The 16,484-nt window shown below is 39.2% G+C and overlaps 1 protein-coding gene across 1 annotated transcript; it reads right to left on the reverse strand.

The window, feature by feature from the left end:
• Positions 1–534: 534 nt before the first annotated feature.
• LOC103705800 (protein NRT1/ PTR FAMILY 8.3-like) lies at positions 535–7,065 on the reverse strand. Its single transcript, XM_008789658.6, has 5 exons — positions 6,644–7,065; positions 3,971–4,073; positions 3,668–3,885; positions 2,905–3,461; positions 535–1,531 (listed from the first exon to the last, which is right to left on the reverse strand). Exons 1-5 carry the CDS (start codon positions 6,698–6,700, stop codon positions 709–711), a joined length of 1,758 nt encoding a protein of 585 aa, XP_008787880.3. The 5' UTR covers positions 6,701–7,065; the 3' UTR covers positions 535–708.
• Between the last annotated feature and the right edge of the window lie 9,419 nt (positions 7,066–16,484).

Here is a 16,484-nt window from a genome sequence, read left to right on the forward strand (position 1 = left end):
CTGGCAAGGCTTCTGACATCATTTACAACAGAAGGTTTAAATATGCACACAAAAATAATGGCAGCAGTCAGATTTCTATGCTCACATCCAGAAGATAGTATCACCTTACTGCTAAGTGCACACTTTTGAATAATCATCCATCAAACCTCCCTGTATACAATTTTGTTGTGTCACCTTGAATCTTGGTGCTAGATGGCTTTCTGTGTCTCCAAAATAAGATTTGAAGGCTCACAAGCATGACCATTAACAATTTACAGGGGGTCACACAGCCTTCTTCTGACTTGTCGACATGACTAAACCTCAGTTACCACAACCATGAATTCCACGAGTAACTAAAGGAAAGAAGTTTCAGCTAACCTTTCTAGGTATACACTGAAAGAGGCATCATGCAAGAAAAAATACATCAACTTATTAGCCAATACAATTATTAGCCCAAGTGGTTAGCACCCCTCCCCCAAAGGCTTGCTCATGGAGGAGGTCCAGTATTCAACATACTGGGTATTTGCTCAAACAAAACACACACACACCCATACAAAAAAAAAACACCAATTTTATATAATGATACAATTGTCCCAGTCTAAAGCATCATATAGGGGGAATATTTTACATGGTTAAAAATGGGACTGCATATATTGTGGATGACACAACATTTGTGCACAATCGAGCATGCTCTGAAATTTCTTAAAGTCAACAAAACATAGATGGAATTCAAGAAGCCCTCTTGCTTTTGTACCTCTTGGCACAGTAAACATAGACCAGAAGGTTTAGAAAACTGAGCCCAGCTAGAAGCCAGAAGAAGTAATCGAGATGCCCTTCATTTAAGTTATCAGGAATCCATCCAGTCTTTCCTCCTCGGGTCGTTACAGATGTTATAATGGTCAGAATAAAAGAACTTAGGTAGTTACCCAGTGCGGTTATGAGAAGTGACAGTGCACTGCAGAGACTTCTCATGGCATCTGGAGACTGATCATAGAAAAACTCGAGCTGCCCAATGAATGTGAATACTTCCGCTAGTCCAACCAAGGAATATTGAGGTATCTGCCAGAAAATGCTCAATGGAACTGCCACCTTTTGGTGCTCCAAATGCTCAGCCTTTGCAATGCTCAAACGCTTTATCTCCAGCAGCGCTGCTGCTGCCATTGCTAGAATAGATATGAGCAGGCCAATACCCATCCTCTGTAGTTCTGAAAAGCCTTTATCCTTGCCTGTGAATCTCCTTGCTATTGGCACAAAAATCCTGTCATAGACTGGAACCCATATTATAACACTGATCACATCAAATGTAGATAGAGATGCAGGAGGAATGGTGAATGAACCAATTGTAGTATCAAGAACCATCCCTTGTTCGACAAACATGGTAGAGATCTGTGCATAAACAGCGGAGAACACAATGGTGGTGGCCCAGATAGGGAACATGCGCACCAATATCTTCAGTTCTTCCACCTGAGTGACTGTGCAGAGCCTCCATGGATTAAAGAAGCTTTCGGTCTTCTCATCAAACTCTGAAACAGTAGCAGCCTTGTCGAGAAATCTGCAGTAGATGTTCATCAATATTGCACAGTTCAACATGCAGCATATGAAGAAAAGTGAAATTATTGTACCATTTGAAGGCAAAAAAAAAAGATAGCCACTTCCTGAAAATAAAAATTTACAAGATTCATCATGTCCAACAGTTTATATAATCATTATATTTTTACTGAAAATAACGATCCGTGTTTCAAAGTTCATTTTGATTCAATGAAAACATAAAAGGAAAGAAGTTTTGTATTAAATTTTAGCTGACATAAATCACATAATGACAAATGGTTGTTCAGCACATCCCATTAAAGTAAATCTAGTAATAAACCTATTCAGGATCAGGTTATATGTAATAGTAGAATATTACTTGTATATGAAGTGAAAATATAGCTACCAAAAATTTGCTTCTTTCAGCTGAGAACTTATCTATTTTATAATCTCTTGAACCAAGAAATAGAAACTTGCGATGCAAAATCCTTTAGAAAATAGCAAGACTGAAATATTTAACAATTTTGTAAATCCTATCAACAATATACTTGGGAAAATTATTTTGTCAGTCTTTTGAAGTGTTTTCAACAACTCCTGCTTTCAACAACTCCTCCTACAGTTCATGATCTAATTTTACAATTCACTTTCTCCTATGATTTAGGAATCAATTAATTCTCTTGAACACTGACCGTTATTGATAGCTTATAAATTCTAAAAAGGATTGGACATTGTTTCATCAAGTAGGGATAATAATGAAACAAAAAGGGGAAAAAAAAGAGAAAAAACAAGAATATACAATATTTATGTGGTTTGGTCTATTAATCTACATCCATGGGCAGAGATGATACAAATGTTTCACTATAGAAAACTAAAGATTGCGGAATACAAGGTTTTCTCTCTAACCCTAGCTCCCAATACACCCAATCTCTAGAACACTCAATTGTTATCCTTTTTTAGGATATATATATATATATATATATATATATATATATATATATATATATATATATATATATATATATATGAATATGAAATAGAGTAAGTCAATTTGGACCCGCTTCACTTGCTCTGTGCTTTGGGAAAAAGGTCCCTTTTTGCTTTTCTGGTGTAAACTCAAGACATACTCAACAGATACAAAATGCAAGAACCTCCTAGTGCATGATTCCAAACCAAATTTTTATATGCAAGGATCTCTAGACAAGGTTCTAATAGCCCTTTATAAATCTAGGGATGTACATCCTGCCTGACTCAGGGATACCTTAAGGAGCTGATGTAAGATGTATAACATAACATGGCCAGAAAGCTCTTATAATGTATTTTAAGAACAGAATGTGCAGCTTAAACCTTAATTTAAAAATCAATTACTGTAAAAAACTTTTGAGGAGTTGAGAAATGTACATAAGCTCATTGCTGTGCTCCAGTTTTCGACTCCCTTCAATTGCTGAGGCCTTAGCAGTTAGTTCGTATAGGAGAGAACTGTCATGCGGAACCTCTACCTTCCACTTGCGAAGAGAAGCCACGACCACCTGGCACATTCTTGTAATAGGGCTTCCTCCTGGTCTCTGAAATCTATAAAGTGAGGTGCCTGAGAAAAAGCTTATAATGGCTAGGCCCATAAACAAAGTAGGAATACCAAAGCCCAAGCCCCAGCCACAATTGTCTTGCACCCAGACAAGAAAACTGCTGGATATAAGAGCACCAATGTTGATAGAAAAATAAAACCAATTAAAGAATGATGCCTTCTTCACTCTCTCTTTTGGATCAGTATCATCAAATTGGTCAGCTCCAAAGGAGGAAACACAAGGTTTAATTCCACCAGTCCCTAATGCAATCAGATAGAGACCAAGGAAGAAAACAGCATATTGAGCTGCACTTGCTCCTGGGCAAACAGGTCCTACACAGGATGGAGGCTTAAAAGCAGGAACTGAAGCTGAAAGGGTCAGTGTACCCATCCCCTACATTCAGAAAAATAGCATCATTCATCTACCAATTGAAGAATGTTGGTGGAATGCATGTAAAGCAGATCATGTGCACTCAAGCACAATCCAGAGCTAAAAAAAATTGGATCACAAATCAAATAATAGAACATATAGCCAATCAGGATTTTGCACTCGCTAACTCAAACCGAGAAAAAGAGAGAGAGGGAATCGGTTATACTTACAAGAAAATATATTGTAGAGAATACTGCAATTGTCCAGTACCTTCCCCAATATGCATCAGCCAATATAGCTCCAATCAGGGGGGTCAGGTAGCAGGTTCCTTGCCAAGTTGTGACATTTCTTGCAGCAGAAGCATTTCCCTCATGTAGGTTTTTTGTGAGGTAAGAGACAAGATTAGCTGATATTCCATAGTAGGCTAAACGCTCACAACATTCATTCCCTGTAATTGGGTGCTCAATCATAAGCAATGACAACATATATAGCTGATACATAATAAGCTGAACAGTTTCAGATAGTGTTACAACCTAGAATGAAAGGGCATGCCCTCCAGTTGCCTGTGCAATCTTTTAAGACAGGATTTCCATGAATATCAACTGATCCATCTCCAGTATATGGTCCATTTTCATTCTACAAATCAAAGGTCAGACATCAACCATGTGGATATTATCTTTGTAGAAAAATAATCAGATACGGGAATAATTATGAATTTTAAAAGCATAATGAAGAGCTTAAAATTAGACTTTATACAATTTTGACTTTATGAGTTGTCTTGAACCTTATATTCAGAGAGTAATATCAACACTGCACCTCATGCTCAGATTTTGCAGTTTGCAAGACAAATGTTTATATCTACAAGAATTATTGACAATGATCTTTTCCCAGTGATCGATGTTGGAAAAAAGCATTAATATAGTTACTTGAAAAGCAGCTAATGTGAGTAGCATTAGGTAACTGATTGCCTAATTAATTTACCTTTCTATCCAAGGGATATCAGTCTGGTGTTATTTGAGTTGAATTATATCAATCTATCGTTCAAACTTATAATAAAATAAGTTGCATATGAATGCCTTCAACATTCAATCTGCAAGATGATCATTGGGTCCGCTAAAAGGTTCCTCACAATTACTCTGCCAAGTCATTCTCTTACAAAGTTGTAGTCAATCTTCACAAGTACCCAGAACCATTCTGATCATTGGTTTTGCAGATATGATCCTATAAATAATCATAATTGAATGCAACAAGGATGTTTCCATCTATATGGGTTCAGATTTGTCAATCCTTCTTGGTTATATGCTCACACCAAAGGTTGAATCCTTGATCAATGGAAACTTTTTCAAATTATTTCTTGAAACTTCCATTCAGGTTTATGTAGGTATCTTTTCCTACTTTAAGACCTTTCACACATATTTGATTCTAGTTCTTACAAGAGACTCTTCTGGTCTTCATTACACATGACCATACCACCTGAATATGTCTTTCAACACCATATCTCACCCCAATTCAACTCTCAAGCTTCCATTAAATTACTTACTTTCAATACATTTATTTCTAAGTGCTTCCACCTTTAACTAAAAAATCAACATCGCTTGCTTTTACTACTATAAATCATGTGACCTTTGCTTATATTATGCCTCTTAATATGCAGATAATTAAGTATACTCAAAAGTTGCAGGAAAAAAATACAGAAAACTTGTACGAAATATTACACTTAACTCAGGCACAATCAAATCCTGATTGCAACACCTTGGCAATGAATCATGAAGAAACAGGTTTACATCCTACACAAACCAATGCAAACAAACAAATCACATCAATTTCGCCAGCTAGATTGCATGTTAATTAGTATTGCACTACCAGTGGCACCTAATTTCCAAAATGTTTAAAAGATCAGGACTTTCACATTATTCTATCTTAACTTAAATTTTCTGATATCTGAGTATGATCTTGCCCTGCATCTGCAAACTATAACAGATTGGTCCAAATCCATTCATCTACTTAGGAAAGTTATAGGAGTTGCTTTAAAGCTGTCCATTCTGTACTGAAGTCACTGATGTCTGAGCTCTGAAACATTGTCAACTTCTAAATGCTACCTTTTTCTTTTCTATTTTGGAAAAGAATACCTAGGAATGTCGATAGGAATGCATACCTGAATATTTTACCCGTTCCCAAACCAAACGGGACGGTCTTAACCAAAATTAAATGAGGATGGTTTCAGTGATGGGTTTAAAAATTAAAAACCATTTGGTTTCGATTTCGTATATGGTTTTAGTGATTCCTTGACCCGAAATCAAACCTAATGCTGAGCCTAACACTGAACTTAAAACCTAACTCGAAATCGAGAATACCCGATATTGAATACCCTTAATACCATTTATATTAAGTGTAAATCCAAATTACTAACTTCATGAGAATAGTTGTGTTATCATTTTTGGATATATTTATTAGATGAGTTGCTATAAATTATATTATGAAAAATAAAGATGATATCTTTAATTTATATGAAAGTTTTGAAATGAATAAAAGAAAAGTTAATCGGTTTTCGGTTTTTTGATTTCGGTTTCAGTTTTACGATTTTTTTGTGGTGGCCATTATGGTTTTTATTCAAAAATCGTTCGGTTTCGGTTTCATGGGGTGCCAGTGGATTTCAGTTTTGGTTTTTTCACTAATCACACCGAATCTGCCTCTTTGATATCCCAAAAAATAGCCCGAACATTACAAACGCAGAAACCTGATCGATCAAACAATTAGCCGAGCAAATATATATAACAAATAAAAAGAACCAATCAGGATCATCAAGCACAAATAAAGTTCATTTTTTTTTCAGTGACCTCAGACTACAGGCAAACAAATCACGCCATACCGAAGTCGGAGATGTTGATGTAACCAAGTCCATTATGATTCACCGTAATCCAAAACCAATTAATAGCTAGAAATATGGACTTAGTCCAATCTTGATCTTAAAAAAATTAATAGCTCAAAATCACAACTCATCAAACAAGGTTTTAAGTTGTCCCCAAATCTCCATCAGAAGGATCATAACACAATGAAGCAGTCATACATATAGAAATCCATTGAGGAACTTCCAGTATTTAGTACCCCTGAATCCAGAAGCAAATGCAAGGTGATGCCTTGGACCACTTTCCCATCAATTCGAGCGGAAAAATAAGAATTTAAAGCCAAAAAAGAGATAGAAAAACCTCTGTCAAGAGCCCGTCTTCCAATAGGGATCTCTGTTCCTCCTCCTGAGAGCCCATGGATCGAAACCAGAGAGAGAGAGAGAGAGATGTTGGGGAGGATAGGGGGAGGCGTGGGAGAGGGGATAGAAGGAATCCCGATTTGGGATGAATCTACTTCAACGACGATGAGGTAATTATAGACGGGACAGCGATGGGAATCTTCAAAGGCCACGCCATCGTCCTCCAAATTGGCTTCCAACCGGTACAAAAGATATTTTAAAAATCAATCACTTTCTCTCTCTCTCTCAACGGCGCCTCACATCCAACGAGTACGAATAAAGCAAGAAAATAGAACAAGCGCTTCCTGGTCTTCTCTTCCAAACTAAAACCTTCTTTCATCCGGGAGCACAAGTGTTGTGAGGCCTGGGGCCCATTTTTCGCGTGTGTGTTTGGGGTCTGATATCAAGTTATTTTCTATTATTTTATGAGGACTTTTCAAGATCCAAGACGATAAAAGAATCAACAAGGCCATGAAAAATATTTATCATTCTAATGAAAAAAATAATTATAAAAATATTTATATAAAGATGCCAATTAATTTAACTGGTAAAAATCATTCGATGTTTATATCAATGATGAGGACTTAAATCCTGGCTCTTATGTGTTTTGACTCGAGCTTTGTCTTATCCTGGTTCTAGGGGGAAAAAAAAAATATTCACGGGTCAGTAAGCAACAAAGAATGGTAATCCAAGTTGATATTGTTAGAAATACGTCATGCGAACCTCGAACCCATGACTTTCTCTTCTACGGATTCGAAAAAAAATAGCTTGTTTCCTTCATAATAATAGACTAGCAGATACACCTAACTTCCAATTGGTCAGAAGTCAAACAAAACATTTATGCCACCGGGCTGCTCCATGGATACAAAGATGTCCTTTCGCCGTGTGGCAGAGGGGATTTGTGTAATTTTCTTTCTTTTGGTAAAATAGGGAGGTAAGACTTTTATTTATAGTGTTAAAGTAACAGTGACAAAATCCTTACTAAAAGCCTACCCCAATACAGAGATCAGCATTAAAGTGCACAAGGTGGACCTCTGACTGTAAGTAGAGCATTGTAACAACGTAGCACAAGTAGATGACAGGGACAGATACGTAAAGATGAAAGGTAAAGATTGGTACAGTGATATAATAAGCCCATAGTAAATCAACCTCTGCAGCCAGTAAGAAAGCCAGAGGTCTAAAGCTGCCACAGGAGGATAACAGAAGTGTTGAGAATCCAGATGAAACCAGTTGCTGAATGACTGAAACGACCACAAAATTGCATTGAATATTATAACATAAGCAGAAGAACACATGATCTTGTAGTGAGTGTGGCAATGAAGGATAGCAACTTGGTGCATCATGCAGGGACTGTAATCAAAGATAACTGCATTGGGATGCTCATTGGCTGCTAAAGATTCCAGATGATAACAATTAAGGCCCACACATCCATAGCAAAAAAGCAAGGAGCAATGAGCATAAATAGAATAAACCAGCAAAATGATTGTCCACTGTTGTAAGTAAAATCCAAGAGAACCCACAATGCATACACTGTCATTATAGGCAACAGCCATGCAGAGATGCAGAGTGTTTCCATGGCCCAGTATGCATCCTGATGGGAGAAAGGGTGGCTGAGATATCCACTTAGCAGGCACTGAAGCAAAGTCCCGATAACTTGAAGGAGTGAGAACAGTATAGGTCTGGGAACCGATACAAAGTGCATCATCCTGAAAGAAGTGCTCCCAAAGAGCAACTATGCCAAAAAGAATTCAGAACTATAATGCCTCAAATGTAACCAGCACATAGCAGCACCTAAAATAGGATACACACTATCCCAGAACACACATAGTTGGCCCTGATAAAAATCATCAGACACCTACCCTGCTCCTAGCAAACAGTGTTCAACCTTATGATACAAAGGACAGCCCACCTGAAAGACAGAAAAGAGAGCAGAAGAACAACATAGATAATTTTAAGTAAGAAGCAACTTACATATGCATAATGAGAGTAATAGTCATCCTCTTGTTCGATTAAAAGATGCATTCCTGCAATCAGCCTTTAAGATAACAGCCAACTGAGGAGGTAAAAGATCAGAAAACTGAACATCACAATCCCTTGCTAAAGCCAAATGTGCCATGAAATCCAGCTGCTTGATTACCTTTTCGATGATAAGGATGAGATCCCGTACAGTGGCACCTGGTTTTGATCCACCTGTGAATGTCATGCAACAAAGACAGATTATGACGTCTAACAGAGGATGGGTGAGATATCCATTTGACCACAGTGAAAGAATCCCCTTCGAACCATAACTTCTGCGCCTGAAACTCTGTAATAGCAACATAAATTCCCAATCAAGCAGCAACTAATTCAGCGTATGGCACGGATGAGGTAAGTTGTCATTTGTGTAATTGATGGGAATTGGTGCAATAAAGAGGGAGTGGAAGATGCCCACAAAAACCAAATGTATCAATATGAAACATGTAGCTAATTGAGCACCATATAGTTTTTTGTTGGATTAAACAGGGGAGCAAATGAAAGAAACTAAAATTGTCGATCATCAAGTTGTTTTCTGGATTAACTCCTTGCTCTGCAAGATGCCAACTCATAGCATCCCTAAGCATCAGTTTGCAATAGTGAAGACTAGAAGAATTCACCATAATGACAAGACTTTTCAAAGTAATTTGCATCCCAAAATTTGATATCTGACCATCAATACCAGCAGCAGTTGAGATTTCTATGCCTGTGATAAGACGATAGCATTGCGTTACTGCTGAGCGCACCCTACTGAATAATTCTTCAAGCTTACCTGTATAAATCTTTGCTGCCTTACCTATTGATGGCTGGGGGAGGGCTGGACGTTACTCTTAATGCTATATGATGCTTTGGTCTTTTCCAGGCTGAAAAGAGTTTTTGTGCAGTTTTGAAGATGATCAGCGATCCTCTGCTACTTTGAATTAATCCTAGGGATATCCATAAGCTTTCAAAAGAGCTCTATCTCCTCAATCTCCTCAACTGGATGCAGATGCCGAAATGCGCAGTGTGGCTTAGGCTTTCTTTTAGGTGGTGGTAAACCTACAAAGAAAGCTTGGATGGTGCGTCTACAAAGATTTTGAAAGCAAACTTGCAACTTGAAAACCCAAGTATCTTCCCTTTGGTGGAAGGCTTACTTCGATTAATTTGGTCACCATTTCTCTCCCACTCTACTTCGTATCTCTGCTCAAGCTCCCAGATTGGGTTAGCAGGAGAATTGATCGGTATCAGAGATCCTTCCTTTGGACATATTCATCAAACTCCCATGAGCTCTCTGTGAGGTCAATTGGAAGACCGTCTGCTTACAGAAGGAAGAAGGAGGTTTAGGTGCTAAAGATATCAACTAGTTCAACAATTCCCTTCTTGCTAACCGGGGTTGGCGATTCCTCACAAAAGGGTCGGATATTTGGACAAGGTAAATTGAGCTAGCTTATCATAGAAAAAAATTAAATTGTTCAAATCTTAGAAGCCTTCACGGAGATGCTCTTCTAGCCTTTTAGACTAGGAAGGGTCAGGGAACAATGTTCTGGAAGGACAACTGGTTAAGCGATGCATCTCTACACGTGATGTTCCCTTCTCTCTACTCTCTTAGCCGAAAGAAGAATAGATTTGTGGCGGAGTTCTTCAATGCTTGAACCATGACTTGGATGATCAGCTTGCCACAAAATCTCTCTTCCTTCATCTCTGATTGCTTCGGTTTCTCTAAACTGGAAGGAAGATCGAGCTGTATGGAAATTGGGCAGCAAAGCAACCTTCACCACAGCTTCCTACTATCAATTCCTCAACACCTGAGGGATCAAATGTAGATCTCCATCATCCCTTTGGAACCTCAGCGAGACTTAGAAAGTGAAATTTTCTCTCTGGTTGTATTGGAAGAGAAAGAAAAGGTTAAACCTTCGGGATGTTTTGGGCAAGAAACTAGGGAGACATCTGGGCGGGTGTGTACTTTGCCAAGTCAACGTACCTCCGAATCTATAGATCACCTGCTCTCAAGCTGCAATTTCTTCGCAGCCATTTGGGAGGACACCTGCCTCTTACTTGGAGTTTTGCCCAGCCATTTCAGAGCTCAGCTTTCATCTTTAGTCTTCAAAAAGTTTCAGACCTCTGCATGTGGACTTATGACAGCGAAGTTTCAGAGCTCTTCTCCTTACCGTTGCAAGCTCATCCAGCTAATCAGCCTTCCTTTTTGGTGTGGTGCTCTCTTCTATCTTGTTTTAAAGCTTCTGTTTTCTTACCAGTTTGTTTTAAATCCCACGTTATAGTCCATGGTTGCACTATAACGAGGTTAGTCCAAACCATATATGATCCACCATACAATGAATTTATCTCAATTTCAATGCATCTTTATTCATATAATTATATTCTCAACATCTGATACATATAATAACCACATAAATATATCTGTATAGAAAATCATATAAAAGCATATCATCATATACCAAACTAATACAAAACTCACGATAAAATCCAACGATACAAACCAATAAACACACACACACACACACATATATATATATATATGGTGATTCAAGTACATGGATTCTTACCTCTATCAAAAATTGATTAAACATAATGACCACTGACCCACTTCAGGGTCTACAAGCTGGAGTGCATAGTACCCCAATCATATGACTCTCCCTCTACAAAATTAAACTCGATTATCAAAAGAAAGTCAAATAGTGGACTAGTAACCTAAACAGTTTATTGGCGTCCACCAAAGGTCCTTCACCAGGTCCCCCAAGACCCTATTACCATCTTCCTAGGTCAACTAGAGAGAGACACCAAGAGAGAGAAAATAGAGAGAGGAGAGAGAAAGAAGAGAGTGTCTCTCTTCTTTCTTCTCAAAATAGGGGAGAGCTCGTCTCTCTCTTTTCTCGTTGGATCAGAAGGGGCGGCAACCTTGGTGGCCAGCCCCGACGACGGTGGCTAAGGTGGCCCATCGGTCGCTGCCTTGCCGGCGATGGTGGCCGGCCGGCATAAAGAAGAAGAGAAGAAGATCCCAAAAAGGGTGGAGGATGATCCATGGCAACTTGGCCCGAACCATGGCTAACTTCCTAACTGACAGCCACACATTTTCAGGGGTCCTAGACAGCAGCGAAACCCGACCGAATCCGGCAGTTGGGGGCAGTGAAACGTGGAACAATAATGTCGAAAAAGGGCACCCCTATTTCGGAAGGTATTCTGTTAATTTGCTGGCTTAAATCAACGTGAACGAAGGCCAAGACGGTAAAGAAAAAGAGAAGAGGATGAAGGATTCTTACCTCAGATCAGCGATGCCTCCGGCGGCTCTATCCAGAGAAGAATCAAGGAAGAAAGCCCGAAAAGAGAACTTGGAATCGGCAGCTATTCTCGATGATTCCAGTAAAGAAAATCCAAGGAGAAGGACGAGAATTAAATAGCTGAGATCCTAGAGTTCGAGTCGAACTCGGATTGCTCTCGGGAGGTCTTTGACTCTGTCGGAATCGGAGGAGGAAGAGTCTTCTTCTTCGCCTACATCGTACCATTGTGCACGATCGGGCTGGGTCTGGCCTATTCGGGCTGGCCCACAAGCCCACAAAAATTGGGTTGGGTGCATTCGGGCTGGGCTTGACCGCTCCGGGCCAGCCCACAAGCCCAAAAATCTAGGTTATTACGTATGGTATTCCGTATCTCCATAATAAGTTTCGGAGGCTCACATGTACAAACATCGGGTAACAGTTTACAGGGAATTACACTGCCTAGTTTCCGTATGTCAACACTCAACGTCTAAAGCTCAGCCACCACAAGCATGAACTGGAACAACCCAGGACCTCACTCAAAATGGCTAGCCAGAAGGTATTATTTGGGTTCCTTGATCTTGTATAAGTACCCAAGATCTACCCAACGAATAACCAATGTGGGACTAAACACAAGCCCGCATGGGTCCTCACATACTCCCCCTATTCAAGTCCTGACGTCCTCGTCAGACTAAGAGTTCCAATCCATTTGAATCTAATAACAAATACCACGATCAGCCCGTGGTCAGCTCCAATAGATCTGTGCTGCAGTGTCCCCTAGTCCACATAGGTTATGGGCCGGGTCCGCTCTGATATCATTTGTAACAACCCAGGACCTCACCCAAAATGGCTAGCCGGAAGGTATTATTTGGGTTCCTTGATCCTGTATAAGTATCCAAGATCTACCCAACGAATAACCAATGTGGGACTAAACATACGTCCACACGGGTCCTCACATGAACTGTGCAGGTAGCACCCGAGGAAAAAAGTTTCTATTAACTCTTGTGGTGTACGCACCAATAGAAGCGTCATGAAATAAAAAAAAATTATGTTGACTCATTAATTAGGAACGATACTCAAGCCCAAGGACCACGTAGAACTGTGAATGGCACAACATTTGTCCAAGTTTGAGCATGTTCTGAAATTGCTATAAACCAAATTGGAATTCAGCAAGTCATCTTGCTTCTGTACATCAAGGCACAGCGAACATAAATCAGAGGGTTCAAGGAACTGAACCCAGCTGGAAGCCAGGAGAAGCAATCAAGAAGCCCTCCATTTAAGCTATCATGAATCCATCCGGGCCTCCTCGGGTTGTTATAGGCGTAACAACTGCCAGAATTAAAGAACTTGGATAATTCCTCATTGCAGTTGTGAAAAGTGAGAGTTTGCTGCAGAGACTTCTTATGTCATCAGGAGACTGGTGAGAGGAAAACTCAAGCTGCCCGGTTAATGTGAATACTTCTGCTGCTCCCACCAAGAAATACAGAGGTACCTGCCACAATATGCTCAATGGAACTGCCACCTTTTGGTGCTCCAAGTGCTCAGCCGTTGCAATGTTCAAACACTGCGTCTCCTCCGGTGATTGGCTAGATCCAATGTGACGTCAGCGATACGTGCGGATACCACCCCTTGCTTCCAGACATCTGGGCTATGGCGATGTGACCTTTCAGGCCAGACACGTGTACAGAGAGGCCAAAGGGGTTGCGGACTGGGTGGCGTTGTATGTGGCCAACCACTTCGGAGATGCCCTTTGAGTCGAAAAGAGGGAGCTGCCTAGAGCGCGCTGGAATTTGTTGTCTTTTAATCTTTTGGATATGTCCGTACTAGAATGGTATGAATCATCTATTTGAGCCAAAAAAAAAAAAAAAACACTTGGTCTCCAACAGTGCTGCTGCTGGCATTGCTCATAGAGATATGTATAGGCCAATACCCATCCTCTGCAGTTCCGAGAAGTTCTTTCCTTGCCAGGGAACCTCCTTGGTATTGGCATTACAATCCTATCATAGATCGGAACCCATATGGTAACACTGATCGCATCAAAGGGAGCTAGAGATGCTGGCGGAATGGTGAATGAACATCGTTCACTCGAAAAAGAACTTAATGATGGTCCCATCCACCCTAAAACCCACAGCAGACATGGCTTAGTTAGGACAAAACAGATTTAAAAGATCTACTTTTAGTCCCTTCATGCATGATAGCTTCCTCCAGCGGACATCTGGCTTTATTTAATCTTCCCCTGCCTTATGTCTCTCAACACTACCGACAGATTAACAAAACTAAGGAGCACTTTGTTTCCTATAAAGTGTTGGCAATTTGACCAATATTTTGGGCAACTAAGAAGACTTATATCCAGAAAAGTTGAGTGATTCATTTCCTCCCAACAAATAAAACCTATTTGCATGGAGCAACTGCAAACCCCATCACATCATGCATTATTCTTATAATACTCTATATCTTATCCCCTTGCAGAATTGCAAGCCATTGTGTGTAGAAAACCAACCTCGAATTAGTAGTTCTTATCCTTAGAGAGGCCAACAGAGGATGACATCCAACGAACTCTGTACCTTGAGGTTATATACAACGTCTGCCACTTTTTAGATAGGGTTGTCAATGCCCTAAACAGGACCACTCTGGTGGATATACTTAATACTAGTTGCTAAAATTGGAAGTTAATGACAGAAAGGTAGATAGGAGTCTTTTTTGATGGACTTTAATTTCATGACAACTATGGTGAGCTCCTAAACATGGATGGATTGCATTATACTGTTTGGTTGACCCCCTAATTGTTTTATGTTCAATGTCATACACCACTAGAAAATAAAGGTTTTTGCTCGGTTTAGTTCACCGTTTTGCTTAAAATAAATAAATAAAAACATTTTCTACCAAAAACTTTATTTGCTAGAGTTGTTTTGCCCAACAAGCTGAACTGACCAAGTTGTTATAAACAAATGGTTCATTCATCACAACAGTACTAGTGGGGGGGAAAGCCCAAACAAGGATTCCACACGGTTCTTGAACACATATTGTAAGAGAAGTTGATCTTTAGTGATTAGGAGGCAATGCAGATGGAACCAGAAGTTACGACATCAACACCTCATTACGCAAAAAACTGAAAAAACAATAAAACTAAGTATTCAAATTGCCAAAGTAAATTCAAAATGCAATGAACTATGCTAGGAGTGAAGAGATCACTGAATTTTTCAGTTTATCGAATAGATTAGGAAGAAAATGGTAGATTGATTAATTGTTGGTAGTTGATGTGTGGCTTATGAAGACCAAAGGTGGCACTGGTGTACAGCCAAGAAACCTGTGAATTCATATGGATAGCCAGCGTGAGACCTTGACTACCAAAGGATATTTCAATAAATAGCAGGTCGTTTACCAAAAAAAAAGAAGCAAAGGCAGGTTAGTTGATCCTATGCTAATAGAAAATTTTGAAAAAAAATGTATAAAAATTAATTAGGATCTTTCAAACTCTTTTTAAATTCTTTCTGAGCCGTGGACTCTACTACTATTGTGAAAAAGCAATGGAATCATGAAGCCTGACATATGAAGGTTCTGTTTCTCATCAGATTACCTTTTGGTGTTGTGCACCATGTATACAATGAGAATTTAAGAATTGCTTGGTGCTACTTAAACATAAGAAAGTAAACAAGGGAGTGTGATGCTGATGGTTGAGGATTTTGAGAATGGTTCTGTACTTCAATAATAACTTTTCTTTGCCTACAACTAGCAACCTTAATCCGAGCTAGAAAATTTGAGAATAATCGATCGATGCATTGGATCAGAATTGGCACCAACGATGGCGGTCACTGATTTAACAATCCAATGTTTGAAATATTGACAACTGGACTGATCTCATCTAGCGTCATACTTGCAATATGTAATGCATATCAAGGTTGATCGTTCCGCCTAACTTACAAATGGCGCAGCTTCATCATTTTGTTTCTTACTATCATTATCTTTAGGCTAAAGATCATCGCGTTTCTCCCATGTGGATTTTCCTTTGATTACACGCATACCATATTCATAAAATACCCCATGATTCATTGTTTTCCATGGAATTGGATTGCGAATTGGTGCGATAAGCGTCAGCAACCACTAACTTTTGCCACATATTGCTATATTGAGTAGTCTGCAAGAATTCATTCTTTCTTCCCCAATGTTATTTCTAGTGAAGACTGTCATCAGTCTATACTTGTTGCTTTCGATAAGATTGTGACTGGTTGTTCTAATCACCTTTACTTCTCAACTTCCATTTTGTTTATCAGCATTTGTGCCGAACAAGATGGTTTGCTAATTTCCAAGGCTTCTTGATTTGAATTGCTTAATATCCACAAACATAAGTATAGGTATCTTCTCTTTATTTGTAAATCTGCACTGATTGCAAAGGGGTTCTAATATTGTCATTTAGTATGGATTATTTGGTTTCAGATGGCATGAAAAATGATGTAACCATAAACACTTTAATTGGAAATAACCATTATCTCTTTGTGATCATAAAAACTGTTCAAAAAGCTTGGCTACGTTCACATAATC

Source organism: Phoenix dactylifera, chromosome 15 (assembly GCF_051530095.1).
Source record: "Phoenix dactylifera cultivar Ajwa chromosome 15, Ajwa_hap1_PhDact_Kaust_v1.1, whole genome shotgun sequence".
Lineage (NCBI taxonomy): Eukaryota > Viridiplantae > Streptophyta > Magnoliopsida > Arecales > Arecaceae > Phoenix > Phoenix dactylifera.

Excerpts from the sequence above, each read along its gene's own strand:
- LOC103705800 (XM_008789658.6), bottom strand. The coding sequence starts at position 6,700 with ATGGGCTCTCAGGAGGAGGAACAGAGATCCCTATTGGAAGACGGGCTC. Across the intron at positions 4,074-6,643 it reads AAGACGGGCTCTTGACAGAG|AATGAAAATGGACCATATAC; the intron begins GTTTTTCTATCT and ends TTTGATTTGTAG. Across the intron at positions 3,886-3,970 it reads GGCATGCCCTTTCATTCTAG|GGAATGAATGTTGTGAGCGT; the intron begins GTTGTAACACTA and ends ACCCAATTACAG.